At 38.7% G+C, this 18,627-nt stretch overlaps 3 protein-coding genes across 3 annotated transcripts; all 3 read right to left on the reverse strand.

Moving 5' to 3' along the window:
* Positions 1-1,772: 1,772 nt before the first annotated feature.
* LOC139960539 (solute carrier family 35 member G1-like) lies at positions 1,773-4,302 on the reverse strand. The gene is made up of 2 exons (XM_071958977.1): positions 4,149-4,302; positions 1,773-2,779 (listed from the first exon to the last, which is right to left on the reverse strand). The coding sequence occupies exon 2, from the start codon at positions 2,771-2,773 to the stop codon at positions 1,826-1,828; it is 948 nt and encodes a 315-aa protein (XP_071815078.1). The 5' UTR covers positions 2,774-2,779; positions 4,149-4,302; the 3' UTR covers positions 1,773-1,825.
* A 2,457-nt stretch (positions 4,303-6,759) lies between these two features.
* Positions 6,760-9,667, reverse strand: LOC139960538 (solute carrier family 35 member G1-like). Its single transcript, XM_071958976.1, has 2 exons — positions 9,133-9,667; positions 6,760-7,759 (listed from the first exon to the last, which is right to left on the reverse strand). Exon 2 carries the CDS (start codon positions 7,751-7,753, stop codon positions 6,800-6,802), a length of 954 nt encoding a protein of 317 aa, XP_071815077.1. The 5' UTR covers positions 7,754-7,759; positions 9,133-9,667; the 3' UTR covers positions 6,760-6,799.
* A 3,004-nt stretch (positions 9,668-12,671) lies between these two features.
* Positions 12,672-15,185, reverse strand: LOC139960392 (solute carrier family 35 member G1-like). Its single transcript, XM_071958727.1, has 2 exons — positions 15,032-15,185; positions 12,672-13,661 (listed from the first exon to the last, which is right to left on the reverse strand). Exon 2 carries the CDS (start codon positions 13,653-13,655, stop codon positions 12,702-12,704), a length of 954 nt encoding a protein of 317 aa, XP_071814828.1. The 5' UTR covers positions 13,656-13,661; positions 15,032-15,185; the 3' UTR covers positions 12,672-12,701.
* Positions 15,186-18,627: the final 3,442 nt, after the last annotated feature.

Below are 18,627 nucleotides of genomic sequence, written 5' to 3' on the forward strand. Positions count from 1 at the left end.
ATCTCATAAAATGAGCTAAAACATTAAGCCTATGTATAAATATATATATATATATAGAGTAGGTTGGCGTCTATCTTGGCGCAGAGTGCTCTATGTCCATTGGACAGAGCGGAATATATGTTGATACTAGATGAGACTAGTGGAACACTAGTAGTTGTAACTCGGAGTTTCACGCTTTATAGCGATCTTCAGACAACTCAAGAGTTGTCTGAACAAAGAGTTGTCTGAAGATCGCTATAAAGCGTGAAACTCCGAGTTACAACTACTAGTGTTCCACTAGTCTCATCTAGTATCAACATATATATATATATATATATATATATATATATATATATATATATATATATATATATATATATATATATATATATATATATATATATATATATATATATATATATATGTTAGGGATGCTAGGGATATGTACAATTTCAATACTTGTAGAAACAGCCAGATTGTCAACAATTTGACTTTGGTTGGATTTCGTTAATGTTGGAGTAGCGACTGTGAGGGATTTCATGTAATAAGTATACACTGTAGAAGTAACCTTAGGACGGAACCCTGGAGCCCCGGGTAGAGTGGAGGGGCCAGAAGGAAAAAAAGGAAAGAAAGGTGTAGGGAAGTATCGTCTTTATTTTACAAAGCTCTTGAGGTAACATCGAGTCATTCAGTTCAATAGTTTTCTGCAGCATTGGCGGCTTGATATTCACATGGTATAGATTGATAATATAGAACAGTGGTTTGAACTGAAAAGTACGACAAAGGGCGACGGTACCATTTTTAGTATTTACCAGACAAACGATAACGATTTCGTTACAGGAGACGGTAAAATAAGAAGAATAAAAAACAGACCTTCGATAATTGGCAGTATATCATGTATATGTGACAGTCTGGAAGGTGTTGACGTAAACTTAAATTTAGTTCTAAAAGTTTGATTCAGAACAATGTTACGCGAATTAATTTACGTTTATTTTCTGGTTGGACTTTACCAAGATATCGGTGAGTTCTATCAACTATAAATGTAATTTCATGATTTAATAAACTTTGAATAACTCATTAGTAATAGACAGTAATTTGGGAGGAAGCCTCCTGATTAAACATATAACACAATTCACAACTGACGGCGGTCCTTAGGGTTTAAGGGTGCACTCATCAGTCCTAAACGTTTTACGACACCACGGTTTTAATTCGCCTCACAATGTCACAGTAGCACACAAACAACATTGACTAGCTAAAAAATGAAACCAATCCAACGTAAACCTGACTAACCGCTTATACACAAAAGCGGAGTGCTTTTATAAGAACGGCTCGTACACAGAAGCTTTTTCAAGTCGTCTCTGACCATCGGCGGCGATAAACTGCGACTCGCGCACATGTCTCCAGCCACTTCCCACGCCTCCAGCTTATTTGGCTGATCCATGCTGACCCCTTTTGTCTTGTCTGGAAAGACGACTGGAATTCCAGTCATCCTATTTAAAACACAAACGATACTCTGCCTAAAGTTTACATAGCCGCCCTCTACTGCCTAAAGACGATCTCGAAAGCCCGCATGGCAAACTCTACATACCGTTCTGACAATCATTATCCCAATAATTCAATTTCCATTACAATTAAAATATTAAGAAAAATCAAGAAAAAGACAACACATCGAAGAGGAAGTTGATTACATTTCTGCCAATAAAGCCTTAGTCACTCAAGATAGGGAATGGAATCCCCCTCCCCTTCTTTCTTCTCCACTACCCCCCCCCCACTCCCCCAAATGAAGAGGAACACCAAAGTGGAGCACTTTATTTGTAAACTGTCATAAATTAACAATTTTCAATCACTATTTAAATAAACTTTCATTACTGTCTTTTCTTAGTGTCCCCCGTATACCATACCAGAAAGGTGCGAAAAGAATGAGTACAGCCCCTAATATGGAAAGAAGACTAACAGTTTCATCAGTAAATGCTACTTGAAACACGTAAGATATTCCTACTTGTAAAGTTGATATCACAGCTACTGTGCCAGCGCCCTCAGTTTGGAGTGCCAAATATGCCGTAGCACATGCCCCTACTCCAGTGGTACACACGAATACCAATTGGAGCCAATCGTACCCAGATGGTATATTCATGAAGGGTGTTAAGTTAATACTTAATTCCAAACCAAAAAGCCCGAACCCGACGATACTCTTAAGTAAGAGTATGACGTATGGATCATAGGTGTCTCTCTCGACTAATTTCCGGACCAGAATGAATGTAAAGGAAGAACTAATAGCAGCCCCAAGGGCGGCTACTGCGCCAATTAAATTATGGTCACTTTCATCATCATCGACGGCGTCGTGACCAAAGATAAAAGGTGGTTTTGCAATAAAAATTAATCCACCTATATTTGCTAGTATTAAAAGTATATCGATGATGAATAAATCCTCGTTTAGAAATATCGTTGAAAGCAGAACGCAGAGAATGGCTTTGCTGAATATAATCGCGATAGTGTTGCCTAGTGGCGCCAGAGAAAGTGCCAAAAGGGAGAGATAAACGCTACAAATTTCGAAAGTTCCAACAAAAATGACGATCACAGTATCGACCGAATTATAATGTTCTGTATTCTCCCATCGAATGAAGAAAGGAGCGAAAATGTAACTCAAGCTGCATACAAACGCGACGAACGTTGTTGAGTATGTCTTGGTGGCTATGCTACTCGCTAGACCGTTAAAGGCCCACAAGAGAGCGGATATGAACGAAAATACGATTCCAATGTGATCTTTCAACTGTTCTATAATTGTCCAAGGCATAACGATCTGTTATATAAAAAATGAAAAATGAAAGTAATGATATAAAAACAAGAACATCAACAAATTATCCTAAAACGTGGATTCTACATTATACTTATGGAAGGAAATTTATTGAACGAAGAGTTGTTTCTTTTGAAAGAAAGAAACAACATTCTACAAACTAACAAGCTGCTAATCTACTGCTACTGGGGGGTTATTAACAAGTTATAGTGTCAGTACATGTATGTGCGAACCGTACAACCTAAGCAATCAAAAATTCTTCCACAATGTTTCAAAATGTTGCAAATTATGGCACCATATGGGATCTAAGCACCCCCTCTATTTTACCAAACTTTCGCAAAGGAGAGTGTATGTAACATCTTATGTCCCTTCCCCTCCCTTCCACCAGTATAGAAAATATGCCCCCCCCCCCCGGCCATCAGTGATTAGGGATGAATGTTCAATTTGTTTAACAACTATAGATTAATGCTAAGATGTCACACGAACTCCCACAGCGAGTAACTACAAGCCTATGTTTAATTTTGCCTGTCAAATATCCAGTTATATTGTAGTCAAGAATTTAACTAAGGTAAATGTGCAACTATTTTATGTAACCTTATTGGTTGCACGTTGCTTTATAGAAAACCTTTAACATCCACAAGAGCCTAGTTACAACTTGGTAGTACCCCAAACTGGATAATTCTTTTCTTTTTATAACTATGTATAAAGTCAACTTAAGTTAAGGAAGAAAAATAAAGAAACGCGACAACGAGTTTCATTATCACATATACATACCGATATCAAACCATTAGAAGTATATATAGGCTATCACAAACCAATAGAAGTATATATAGGCTATGGTGTGGCCAGTAATACAAATTGCATTCAAGTTTTATTTTGTTTTGTTGTTGTTCAAGAAACACACAGAGTGATGAATTATTGTTAACCGTGATTTTGTTAACGAATTCAACTTGTACACAAAACTGCAATATTATACGGACATTATAAAACACTGATGGGCAAAGTGCGACCCGCGGGCCTCGACCGGTACTTTTGCTGCCCACACCGATAGTCTTCATACCACATTGATGCAGCCGGAAGACTTCTATGGTAAGGATGAAAAGGAAACATGTTTACTATCCGAGGGTTTCTACATTGTGACAGGCCGAGACGGAGGCGACGAGAATCGAAGTAGAATGTTTACTGTTTTTTTGGGGGGGGGGGGTGGGGGATGGGAGGAGCTCGTCAATTCGAGGCCATGGTGATTCAGACATATGTATGCAGGAATGATACCGTTTTTGGTTCCACTTTGTAATGAGATCTTTCCTACAAAAAAAATAATTAAAACATATTTAACATAAGATGATCATAATTTAAACGACACATTATAACTTACCTCCTGTTGTTTTTCTTCCAACGTTGAAATGAAGCGGTATTTATTTATTTACAGTTATACAGGATATCACTTCAGTGCGATCTTTTTCTATATACATATGTATCACAGTTCCTCTTGCACAAGCAAATACAGGAACATCCTAAAGTGGGACGTTATTCAGACAATTTCTACGTGTATTATAATTGTAACCCTCATTTTTTTCCAGTTAAGAGATAAACATAGATTGTACGGTTGTGGTCATTCACACAGAAACCATGTATATCGGCGCGACGGACTATTTGAACAATAAAAAAGGATTAACAAAGGTGATATACACACTGAAATTACCAGTAAAGGCAGAAATGCTATAACGGGATATTTGATATTCAAGTAAGCTAAGTTTGAGTGAAATATGCAATCGTGTACTGCCAAAAAAAAAATGGAAATGAGGTAATATGACTGTGTTATGGCTTTGTACAATATGTAAGTGTCTATATGGGACCATGCATACAGTACATAATATAAGAAAAAAAAGGTTTTGCTTGGTATTCTTTAAAAAAAAACGAAAAAAAGGGAGCATACTATCAGCTCACGTCTATGCAGAAGGTTGAAAACCGACTTATATCATTTTACAAAACAACGGTTCATGGATTTATTCAGCTTCAGTAACCAATATCGGTATTACATATTATATAATATTAGTAGCGTATTATTTAGCTAACAGTAACGCAATTGAACCCTATCTATAGCATCTATAAACAGTATTTTTTTTTTTGCTTTATTCTATACCAGCGTTTTACCAATTTTGTCAGTGTTATTTGTAGAGTTGTCTCCTTTTCCCAAGCAACGTTCAAGGATTTTTCAGCTTCAATAACCGATGACGGTATAACATATAAGAAGCTCATTATTTTGCCAGCATCAACGCAACCCCCCCCCCTTATATAGAATATGTCTACAGAAATATGAAATGTTTGGTACTTTAATGCCAGTATGTCTTCGCTCTTCTGTAAGAGTTTAAGTTGTAGATTAGAATTTCCAAATCTCTTTTTGCGAAATTCGTTCAGCTCATTTAGATGTAGCCTTGCAACTTATATTTCATGTCCCCATGTTCTATTGCCGCCCTACCAGGGGGAGGGGGCGGGCGAGAAGGGTAAGGTTGGGCTACAAGTGTAGAAGCCGACAAGAGGCCCAGCTTGTAGGCTACATATTGAATACATTCGTAAACGATACCACAATCATATATGGCATATATACTCGACATCATGCTTGTCGATTACACGGTCATTGTAGTTCTTGGGTACTATAGTTTTATTTACTCAAGTTATTTCCCATTCCCCATTGGCGCGAAAACGATAAATCTTCAGGGAAGTCAGGTCGCTAAAGTCTTGTGGGATGCTTGGCGAGGTAGGCCTATATTACTATACCCCTCGGTGGCTATAGCTGATACGTTCACCATTCATGGAACTTCTCTTCTCAATACCCGATGAGTACGGTAGAGCTTGGGCGTAGACTTTAAAGGGATAAACGAATTCTACAAAAATTGCAAAAATGTGTATCAAAGAGCAAGTAAAAAGAAATAAGAGTGGTCTAGCTCCCACTCATTTTGATATACAGTTTTAAATACGTCTGGCAACATGAATCTGGCTAGTCAAAGCTAATCAACTCTCCTGGTGTGGGAATTTTAAAAACAATCAGGACCAAAATATTTTGCAAAATCAAACTCAAATATCTGCTTTAAAGCTCCATCGTTTTACAATGTGATGGCCTTGTGGTATCACCACGGTAACCCAATGCCCAGTGTATTTTCAGGTCTTTACAGAATCGTCTGACGATTAGGAAGATTTTATCCCCATGCAGAAATGAAATCTATCCTTGCAAAGAAATGACCACTGAGAATACATGTATATGGATTGCAATTCTTTGTCAATACAAGTTTTTAATTTCGATCATTCTTCTTTGTTTATATTGTTATACAGGTATAACTGAAAACCAATGGCAAATGAAATATTGTTCATTAGCATCAATGTCTACTACTGTTTGCGCTGCCACGTATGACGTCATCTCACCAGGGAGCTGCTACTCTAGAATAGCAGCTCCCTGTTAGAGTAGCAGCTCCCTGATCTCACCGAGTGGTCTCTTTGTCTATTATCTCAATATTGAAATAGATTATCTGCAAGCTCTTGATCAAAATCAAATTGAGATAATGAAATTGATGCACAGCTCATCAAAGACATTGTAACTCCTTGCAATTAAATCGGACATCGGTACTATCTTAACCTCCAACAAAGTGAACTGAATAAAGTTCTCTGGCGTTCCATGTTAAATTGGTTTGTTGACTTCTTGAAAATCAAGAACTGAAACGCATGTAACGCGTGTCAAGTGTGTGCATCACTTTATAAAAATCAATAGATTACAATAGATTACGTTCTGACAATCATTATCCCAAGAATTCAATTTCCATTACAATCAAAATATTAAGAAAAATCGAGAAGAAGACAACACATTGAAGAAAAAGTTGCTTACATTTCTGCCGATAAAGCCTGAGTCACCCAAGATAGGGAATGGAATCCCCCTCCCCTTCTTTCTTCTCCACTACCCCCCCACCCTCCCCAAATGAAGGGGAGCACCAAAGGGGAGCACTTTATTTGTAAACTGTCATAAATTAACAATTTTCAATCACTATTTAATAAACTTTCATTACTGTCTTTTCTTAGTGTCCCCCGTATACCATACCAGAAAGGTGCGAAAAGAATGAGTACAGCCCCTAATATGGAAAGAAGACTAACAGTTTCATCAGTAAATGCTACTTGCAACACGTAAGATATTCCTACTTGTAAAGTTGATATCACTGCTACTGTGCCAGCGCCCTCAGTTTGGAGTGCCAAATATGCCGTAGCACATGCCCCTACTCCAGTGGTACACACGAATACCAATTGGAGCCAATCGTACCCAGAGGGTATATTCATGAAGGGTGTTGAGTTAATACTTAATTCCAAACCAAAAACCCCGAACCCGACGATACTCTTAAGTAAGAGTATGACGTATGGATCATAGGTGTCTCTCTCGACTAATTTCCGGACCAGAATGAATGTAAAGGAAGCACTAATAGCAGCCCCAAGGGCGGCTACTGCGCCAATTAAATTATGGTCACTTTCATCATCATCGACGGCGTCGTGACCAAAGATAAAAGGTGGTTTTGCAATAAAAAATAATCCACCTATATTTGCTAGTATTAAAAGTATATCGATGATGAATAAATCCTCGTTTAGAAATATCGTTGAAAGCAGAACGCAGAGAATGGCTTTGCTGAATATAATCGCGATAGTGTTGCCTAGTGGCGCCAGAGAAAGTGCCAAAAGGGAGAGATACACGCTACAAATGTCAAAAGTTCCAACAAGAATGACGATCACAGTATCGACCGAATTATAATGTTCTGTGTTCTCCCATCGTATCAAGAAAGGAGCGAAAATGTAACTCAGGCTGCATACAAACGCGACGAACGTTGTTGAGTATGTCTTGGTGGCCATGCTACTCGCTAGACCGTTAAAGGCCCACAAGAGAGCGGATATGAACGAAAATACGATTCCAATGTGATCTTTCAACTGTTCTATAATTGACCAAGGCATAACGATCTGTTATATAAAGAATTAAAAATGAAAGTAATGATATAAAAACAAGAACATCAACAAAATTATCATAAAACGTTGATTCTACATTATACTTATGGAAGGAAATTTATTGAACGAAGAGTTGTTTCTTTTGAAAGAAAGAAACAACATTCTACAAACTAACAAGCTGCTAATCTACTGCTACTGGGGGGTTATTAACAAGTTATAGTGTCAGTACATGTATGTGCGAACCGTACAACCTAAGCAATCAAAAATTCTTCCACAATGTTTCAAAGTGTTGCAAATTATGGCACCATATGGGATCTAAGCACCCCCTCTATTTTACCAAACTTTCGCAAAGGAGAGTGTATGTAACATCTTATGTCCCTTCCCCTCCCTTCCACCAGTATAGAAAAATATGCCCCCCCCCCGGCCATCAGTGATTAGGGATGAATGTTCAATTTGTTTAACAACTATAGATTAATGCTAAGATGTCACACGAACTCCCACAGCGAGTAACTACAAGCCTATGTTTAATTTTGCCTGTCAAATATCCAGTTATATTGTAGTCAAGAATTTAACTAAGGTAAATGTGCAACTTCTTTATGTAAAACCTTATTGGTTGCACGTTGCTTTATAGAAACCCATTAACGTCCACAAGAGCCTAGTTACAACCTGAGTGTACCCCAAACTGGATACTTCATTTCTTTTTATAACTATGTATAAAGTCAACTTAAGTTAAGGAAGAAAAATAAAGAAACGCGACAACGAGTTTCATTATCACATATACATACCGATATCAAACCATTAGAAGTATATATAGGCTATCACAAACCAACAGAAATATATATAGGCTATGGTGTGGTGAGTAATACAAATTGCATTCAAGTTTTATTTTGTTTTGTTGTTGTTCAAGAAACACACAGAGTGATGAATTATTGTTAACCGTGATTTTGTTAACGAATTCAACTTGTACACAAAACTGCAATATTATACGGACATTATAAAACACTGATGGGCAAAGTGCGGCCCGCGGGCCTCGACCGGTACTTTTGCTGCCCACACCGATAGTCTTCATACCACATTGATGCAGCCGGAAGACTTCTATGGTAAGGATGAAAAGGAAACATGTTTACTATCCGAGGGTTTCTACATTGTGACAGGCCGAGACGGAGGCGACGAGAATCGAAGTAGAATGTTTACTGTTTTTTTGGGGGGGGGGGGGGTGGGGGATGGGAGGAGCTCGTCAATTCGAGGCCATGGTGATTCAGACATATGTATGCAGGAATGATACCGTTTTTGGTTCCACTTTGTAATGAGATCTTTCCTACAAAAAAAATAATTAAAACATATTTAACATAAGATGATCATAATTTAAACGACACATTATAACTTACCTCCTGTTGTTTTTCTTCCAACGTTGAAATGAAGCGGTATTTATTTATTTACAGTTATACAGGATATCACTTCAGTGCGATCTTTTTCTATATACATATGTATCACAGTTCCTCTTGCACAAGCAAATACAGAAACATCCTAAAGTGGGACGTTATTCAGAAAATTTCTACGTGTGTTATAATTGTAACCCTCATTTTTTTCCAGTTAAGAGATAAACATAGATTGTACGGTTTTGGTCATTCACACAGAAACCATGTATATCGGCGCGACGGACTATTTGAACAATAAAAAAGGATTAACAAAGGTGATATACACACTGAAATTACCAGTAAAGGCAGAAATGCTATAACGGGAAGTAAGCTAAGTTTGAGTGAAATATGCAATCGTGTACTGCCAAAAAAAAAAAAAACACTGGAAATGAGGTAATATGACTGTGTTATGGCTTTGTACAATATGTAAGTGTCTATATGGGACCATACAGTACATAATATAAGAAAAAAAAGATTTTGCTTGGTATTCTTTAAAAAAAACGAAAAAAAGGGAGCATACTATCAGCTCACGTCTATGCAGAAGGTTGAAAACCGACTTATCTCATTTTACAAAACAACGGTTCATGGATTTATTCAGCTTCAGTAACCAATATCGGTATTACATATTATATAATAATAGTAGCGTATTATTTAGCTAACAGTAACGCAATTGAACCCTATCTATAGAATCTATAAACAGTATTTTTTTTTTTTGCTTTATTCTATACCAGCGTTTTACCAATTTTGTCAGTGTTATTTGTAGAGTTGTCTCCTTTTCCCAGGCAACGTTCAAGGATTTTTCAGCTTCAGTAACCGATGACGGTATAACATATAAGAAGCTCATTATTTTGCCAGCATCAACGCAACCCCCCCCCCCCCCCCCCCTTATATAGAATATGTCTACAGAAATATGAAATGTTTGGTACTTTAATGCCAGTGTCTTCGCTCTTCTGTAAGAGTTTAAGTTGTAGATTAGAATTTCCAAATCTCTTTTTGCGAAATTTGTTCAGCTCATTTAGATGTAGCCTTGCAACTTATATTTCATGTCCCCATGTTCTATTGCCGCCCTACCAGGGGGAGGGGGCGAGCGGGAAGGGTAAGGTTGGGCTACAAGTGTAGAAGCCGACAAGAGGCCCAGCTTGTAGGCTACATATTGAATACATTCGTAAACGATACCACAATCATATATGGCATATATACTCGACATCATGCTTGTCGATTACATGGTCATTGTAGTTCTTGGGTACTATAGTTTTATTTACTCAAGTTATTTCCCAGTCCCCATTGGCGCGAAAACGATAAATCTTCAGGGAAGTCAGGTCGCTAAAGTCTTGTGGGATGCTTGGCGAGGTAGGCCTATATTACTATACCCCTCGGTGGCTATAGCTGATACGTTCACCATTCATGGAACTTCTCTTCTCAATACCCGATGAGTACGGTAGAGCTTGGGCGTAGACTTTAAAGGGATAAACGAATTCTACAAAAATTGCAAAAATGTGTATCAAAGAGCAAGCAAAAAGAAATAAGAGTGGTCTAGCTCCCACTCATTTTGATATACAGTTTTAAATACGTCTGGCAACATGAATCTGGCTAGTCAAAGCTAATCAACTCTCCTGGTGTGGGAATTTTAATAACAATCAGGACCAAAATATTTTGCAAAATCAAACTCAAATAGCTGCTTTCATGGGCGTCAACAGGTGGGGGACGGGGGGGGGGGACATGTCCCCCCACTTTCAAAAGTGGAGGGGATATCATATCATTTGTCCCACCCACTTTTCAGAGTAGTTATTTAAAAAAATCACATGCATATGCGCGATTTTCTATTTAAGGTCAAGAAATCTGGACTCCCTGGGCCCCTGCTATCTATCACTTGCACCGTCATTTATCTCTCATTCTCCCAATATCCTAAATCTGCCCATTTAATTCGTTCGGGGGGGGGGGGGGGACCATTCGAAAGTGTATTGAATCTTGCACACATGTTGTTTGTATGGGTTCCAAGGGATTAGGTAAGCCATACAGGTAGATGGTGATGAGTTACTATGTTCATATCACTACCTCCAGTCCCTTGGACTGGACGGACGAATAGGGGTGTAGGGGTTAAGTAATTAAGGCTACATGTATTCGCCGGATATGGTAGATCTTTATTGTTGAGTGCCGGCTAGGCGCTATACACACGCTCTGCGCGCGGTGCCTTTTTCTGATTATTATTATTAAAGTACCTGGGCACATAACAACTGACGTCTCGCACCTACATGCATGTATTATATATACCACTCCACTCATCCCGGAGGTGACGGCGCCACTTTTTCAATATTTCGTTTGAGATTGACGCTGTGTAATTCGTCTCCCTTGGTGTCAGAACGGCAGCTTTCTACCAGTACTTTCTGTCGGAAGTTAGTTTTGTGAGACAAAATTTCTCCTCACAGATCTGGTTCTGATGTAACTAAAAACGACTCAGGAAGGCCGTCTCCTGCGATCTAGGGGGTCTTATGTACCCAAAATTTTCTGGTACGCTACGCGCCAATCAATGGTGGCGCTCCGCTTAGATAGAATAGTGTCCCCCTCACTTTCTGAAACCTGCTGACGCCCATGGCTGCTTTAAAGTTCCATCGTTTTACAATGTGATGGCCTTGTGGTATCACCACGGTAACCCAATGCCCAGTGTAATTTCAGGTCTTTACAGAATCGTCTGGCGATTAGGAAGATTTTATCCCCATGCAGAAATGAAATCTATCCTTGCAAAGAAATGACCACTGAGAATACATGTATATGGATTGCAATTCTTTGTCAATACAAGTTTTTAATTTCGATCATTCTTCTTTGTTTATATTGTTATACAGGTATAACTGAAAACCAATGGCAAATGAAATATTGTTCATTAGCATCAATGTCTACTACTGTTTGCGCTGCCACGTATGACGTCATCTCACCAGGGAGCTGCTACTCTAGAGTAGCAGCTCCCTGTTAGAGTAGCAGCTCCCTGATCTCACCGAGTGGTCTCTTTGTCTATTATCTCAATATTGAAATAGATTATCTGCAAGCCCTTGATCGAAATCAAATTGAGATAATGAAATTGATGCACAGCTCATCAAAGACATTGTAACTCCTTGCAATTAAATCGGACATCGGTACTATCTTAACCTCCAACAAAGTGAACTGAATAAAGTTCTCTGGCGTTCCATGTTAAATTGGTTTGTTGACTTCTTGAAAATCAAGAACTGAAACGCATGTAACGCGTGTCAAGTGTGTGCATCACTTTAGAAAATCAATAGATTACAATAGATTACGTTCTGACAATCATTATCCCAAGAATTCAATTTCCATTACAATCAAAATATTAAGAAAAATCGAGAAGAAGACAACACATTGAAGAAAAAGTTGCTTACATTTCTGCCGATAAAGCCTGAGTCACCCAAGATAGGGAATGGAATCCCCCTCCCCTTCTTTCTTCTCCACTACCCCCCCCCCCACCCTCCCCAAATGAAGGGGAGCACCAAAGGGGAGCACTTTATTTGTAAACTGTCGTAAATTAACAATTTTCAATCACTATTTAATAAACTTTCATTACTGTCTTTTCTTAGTGTCTCCCGTATACCATACCAGAAAGGTGCGAAAAGAATGAGTACAGCCCCTAATATGGAAAGAAGACTAACAGTTTCATCAGTAAATGCTACTTGCAACACGTAAGATATTCCTACTTGTAAAGTTGATATCACAGCTACTGTGCCAGCGCCCTCAGTTTGGAGTGCCAAATATGCCGTAGCACATGCCCCTACTCCAGTGGTACACACGAATACCAATTGGAGCCAATCGTACCCAGATGGTATATTCATGAAGGGTGTTGAGTTAATACTTAATTCCAAACCAAAAAGCCCGAACCCGACGATACTCTTAAGTAAGAGTATGACGTATGGATCATAGGTGTCTCTCTCGACTAATTTCCGGACCAGAATGAATGTAAAGGAAGCACTAATAGCAGCCCCAAGGGCCGCTACTGCGCCAATTAAATTATGATCACTTTCATCATCATCGTCGACGTCGTGGCCAAAGATGAAATGTGGTTTTGCAATAAAAATTAATCCACCTATATTTGCTAGTATTAAAAGTATATCGATGATGAATAAATCCTCGTTTAGAAATATCGTTGAAAGCAGAACGCAGAGAATGGCTTTGCTGAATATAATCGCGATAGTGTTGCCTAGTGGCGCCAGAGAAAGTGCCAAAAGGGAGAGATAAACGCTACAAATTTCGAAAGTTCCAACAAAAATGACGATCACAGTATCGACCGAATTATAATGTTCTGTATTCTCCCATCGAATGAAGAAAGGAGCGAAAATGTAACTCAAGCTGCATACAAACGCGACGAACGTTGTTGAGTATGTCTTGGTGGCTATGCTACTCGCTAGACCGTTAAAGGCCCACAAGAGAGCGGATATGAACGAAAATACGATTCCAATGTGATCTTTCAACTGTTCTATAATTGTCCAAGGCATAACGATCTGTTATATAAAGAATGAAAAATGAAAGTAATGATATAAAAACAAGAACATCAACAAAATTATCATAAAACGTTGATTCTACATTATACTTATGGAAGGAAATTTATTGAACGGAGAGTTGTTTCTTTTGAAAGAAAGAAACAACATTCTACAAACTAACAAGCTGCTAATCTACTGCTACTGGGGGGTTATTAACAAGTTATAGTGTCAGTACATGTATGTGCGAACCGTACAACCTAAGCAATCAAAAATTCTTCCACAATGTTTCAAAGTGTTGCAAATTATGGCACCATATGGGATCTAAGCACCCTCTATTTTACCAAACTTTCGCAAAGGAGAGTGTATGTAACATCTTATGTCCCGTCCCCTCCCTTCCACCAGTATAGAAAAATATGCCCCCCCCCCCCGGCCATCAGTGATTAGGGATGAATGTTCAATTTGTTTAACAACTAGATTAATGCTAAGATGTCACACGAACTCCCACAGCGAGTAACTACAAGCCTATGTTTAATTTTGCCTGTCAAATATCCAGTTATATTGTTGTCAAGAATTTAACTAAGGTAAATGTGCAACTTCTTTATGTAAAACCTTATTGGTTGCACGTTGCTTTATAGAAAACCTTTAACATCCACAAGAGCCTAGTTACAACTTGAGTGTACCCCAAACTGGATAATTCGTTTCTTTTTATAACTATGTATAAAGTCAACTTAAGTTAAGGAAGAAAAATAAAGAAACGCGACAACGAGTTTCATTATCACATATACATACCGATATCAAACCATTAGAAGTATATATAGGCTATCACAAACCAATAGAAGTATATATAGGCTATGGTGTGGCCAGTAATACAAATTGCATTCAAGTTTTATTTTGTTTTGTTGTTGTTCAAGAAACACACAGAGTGATGAATTATTGTTAACCGTGATTTTGTTAACGAATTCAACTTGTACACAAAACTGCAATATTATACGGACATTATAAAACACTGATGGGCAAAGTGCGGCCCGCGGGCCTCGACCGGTACTTTTGCTGCCCACACCGATAGTCTTCATACCACATTGATGCAGCCGGAAGACTTCTATGGTAAGGATGAAAAGGAAACATGTTTACTATCCGAGGGTTTCTACATTGTGACAGGCCGAGACGGAGGCGACGAGAATCGAAGTAGAATGTTTACTGTTTTTTTGGGGGGGGGGGGGTGGGGGATGGGAGGAGCTCGTCAATTCGAGGCCATGGTGATTCAGACATATGTATGCAGGAATGATACCGTTTTTGGTTCCACTTTGTAATGAGATCTTTCCTACAAAAAAAATAATTAAAACATATTTAACATAAGATGATCATAATTTAAACGACACATTATAACTTACCTCCTGTTGTTTTTCTTCCAACGTTGAAATGAAGCGGTATTTATTTATTTACAGTTATACAGGATATCACTTCAGTGCGATCTTTTTCTATATACATATGTATCACAGTTCCTCTTGCACAAGCAAATACAGGAACATCCTAAAGTGGGACGTTATTCAGACAATTTCTACGTGTATTATAATTGTAACCCTCATTTTTTTCCAGTTAAGAGATAAACATAGATTGTACGGTTGTGGTCATTCACACAGAAACCATGTATATCGGCGCGACGGACTATTTGAACAATAAAAAAGGATTAACAAAGGTGATATACACACTGAAATTACCAGTAAAGGCAGAAATGCTATAACGGGATATTTGATATTCAAGTAAGCTAAGTTTGAGTGAAATATGCAATCGTGTACTGCCAAAAAAGAAGAAAACTGGAAATGAGGTAATATGACTGTGTTATGACTTTGTACAATATGTAAGTGTCTATATGGGACCAAACAATATGTAAGTGTCTATATGGGACCATACAGTACATAATATAAGAAAAAAAGATTTTGCTTGGTATTCTTTAAACAAAAACGAAAAAAAGGGAGCATACTATCAGCTCACGTCTATGCAGAAGGTTGAAAACCGACTTATCTCATTTTACAAAACAACGGTTCATGGATTTATTCAGCTTCAGTAACCAATATCGGTATTACATATTATATAATATTGGTAGCGTATTATTTAGCTAACAGTAACGCAATTGAACCCTATCTATAGAATCTATAAACAGTATTTTTTTTTTGCTTTATTCTATACCAGCGTTTTACCAATTTTGTCAGTGTTATTTGTAGAGTTGTCTCCTTTTCCCAAGCAACGTTCAAGGATTTTTCAGCTTCAGTAACCGATGACGGTATAACATATAAGAAGCTCATTATTTTGCCAGCATCAACGCACCCCCCCCCCCCTTATATAGAATATGTCTACAGAAATATGAAATGTTTGGTACTTTAATGCCAGTGTCTTCGCTCTTCTGTAAGAGTTTAAGTTGTAGATTAGAATTTCCAAATCTCTTTTTGCGAAATTTGTTCAGCTCATTTAGATGTAGCCTTGCAACTTATATTTCATGTCCCCATGTTCTATTGCCGCCCTACCAGGGGGAGGGGCGAGCGGGAAGGGTAAGGTTGGGCTACAAGTGTAGAAGCCGACAAGAGGCCCAGCTTGTAGGCTACATATTGAATACATTCGTAAACGATACCACAATCATATATGGCATATACTCGACATCATGCTTGTCGATTACATGGTCATTGTAGTTCTTGGGTACTGTAGTTTTATTTACTCAAGTTATTTCCCAGTCCCCATTGGCGCGAAAACGATAAATCTTCAGGGAAGTCAGGTCGCTAAAGTCTTGTGGGATGCTTGGCGAGGTAGGCCTATATTACTATACCCCTCGGTGGCTATAGCTGATACGTTCACCATTCATGGAACTTCTCTTCTCAATACCCGATGAGTACGGTAGAGCTTGGGCGTAGACTTTAAAGGGATAAACGAATTCTACAAAAAATGCAAAAATGTATATCAAAGAGCAAGTAAAAAGAAATAAGAGTGGTCTAGCTCCCACTCATTTTGATATACAGTTTTAAATACGTCTGGCAACATGAATCTGGCTAGTCAAAGCTAATCAACTCTCCTGGTGTGGGAATTTTAATAACAATCAGGACCAAAATATTTTGCAAAATCAAACTCAAATAGCTGCTTTCATGGGCGTCAACAGGTGGGGGACGGGGGGGGGGGACATGTCCCCCCACTTTCAAAAGTGGAGGGGATATCATATCATTTGTCCCACCCACTTTTCAGAGTAGTTATTAAAAAAAATCACATGCATATGCGCGATTTTCTATTTAAGGTCAAGAAATCTGGACTCCCTGGGCCCCTGCTATCTATCACTTGCACCGTCATTTATCTCTCATTCTCCCAATATCCTAAATCTGCCCATTTAATTCGTTCGGGGGGGGGGGACCATTCGAAAGTGTATTGAATCTTGCACACATGTTGTTTGTATGGGTTCCAAGGGATTAGGTAAGCCATACAGGTAGATGGTGATGAGTTACTATGTTCATATCACTACCTCCAGTCCCTTGGACTGGACGGACGAATAGGGGTGTAGGGGTTAAGTAATTAAGGCTACATGTATTCGCCGGATATGGTAGATCTTTATTGTTGAGTGCCGGCTAGGCGCTATACACACGCTCTGCGCGCGGTGCCTTTTTCTGATTATTATTATTAAAGTACCTGAGCACATAACAACTGACGTCTCGCACCTACATGCATGTATTATATATACCACTCCACTCATCCCGGAGGTGACGGCGCCACTTTTTCAATATTTCGTTTGAGATTGACGCTGTGTAATTCGTCTCCCTTGGTGTCAGAACGGCAGCTTTCTACCAGTACTTTCTGTCGGAAGTTAGTTTTGTGAGACAAAATTTCTCCTCACAGATCTGGTTCTGATGTAACTAAAAACGACTCAGGAAGGCCGTCTCCTGCGATCTAGGGGGTCTTATGTACCCAAAATTTTCTGGTACGCTACGCGCCAACCAATGGTGGCGCTCCGCTTAGATAGAATAGTGTCCCCCTCACTTTCTGAAACCGGCTGACGCCCATGGCTGCTTTAAAGCTCCATCGTTTTACAATGTGATGGCCTTGTGGTATCACCACGGTAACCCAATGCCCAGTGTAATTTCAGGTCTTTACAGAATCGTCTGGCGATTAGGAAGATTTTATCCCCATGCAGAAATGAAATCTATCCTTGCAAAGAAATGACCACTGAGAATACATGTATATGGATTGCAATTCTTTGTCAATACAAGGTTTTAATTTCGATCATTCTTCTTTGTTTATATTGTTATACAGGTATAACTGAAAACCAATGGCAAATGAAATATTGTTCATTAGCATCAATGTCTACTACTGTTTGCGCTGCCACGTATGACGTCATCTCACCAGGGAGCTGCTACTCTAGAGTAGCAGCTCCCTGTTAGAGTAGCAGCTCCCTGATCTCACCGAGTGGTCTCTTTGTCTATTATCTCAATATTGAAATAGATTATCTGCAAGCCCTTGATCGAAATCAAATTGAGATAATGAAATTGATGCACAGCTCATCAAAGACATTGTAACTCCTTGCAATTAAATCGGACATCGGTACTATCTTAACCTCCAACAAAGTGAACTGAATAAAGTTCTCTGGCGTTCCATGTTAAATTGGTTTGTTGACTTCTTGAAAATCAAGAACTGAAACGCATGTAACGCGTGTCAAGTGTGTGCATCACTTTATAAAAATCAATAGATTACAATAGATTACGTTCTGACAATCATTATCCCAAGAATTCAATTTCCATTACAATCAAAATATTAAGAAAAATCGAGAAGAAGACAACACATTGAAGAAAAAGTTGCTTACATTTCTGCCGATAAAGCCTGAGTCACCCAAGATAGGGAATGGAATCCCCCTCCCCTTCTTTCTTCTCCACTACCCCCCCCCCCCCCAAATAAAGAGGAGCACCAAAGGGGAGCACTTTATTTGTAAACTGTCATAAATTAACAATTTTCAATCACT

The sequence above is a fragment of the Apostichopus japonicus genome, chromosome 19 (assembly GCF_037975245.1).
Source record: "Apostichopus japonicus isolate 1M-3 chromosome 19, ASM3797524v1, whole genome shotgun sequence".
NCBI lineage: Eukaryota > Metazoa > Echinodermata > Holothuroidea > Aspidochirotida > Stichopodidae > Apostichopus > Apostichopus japonicus.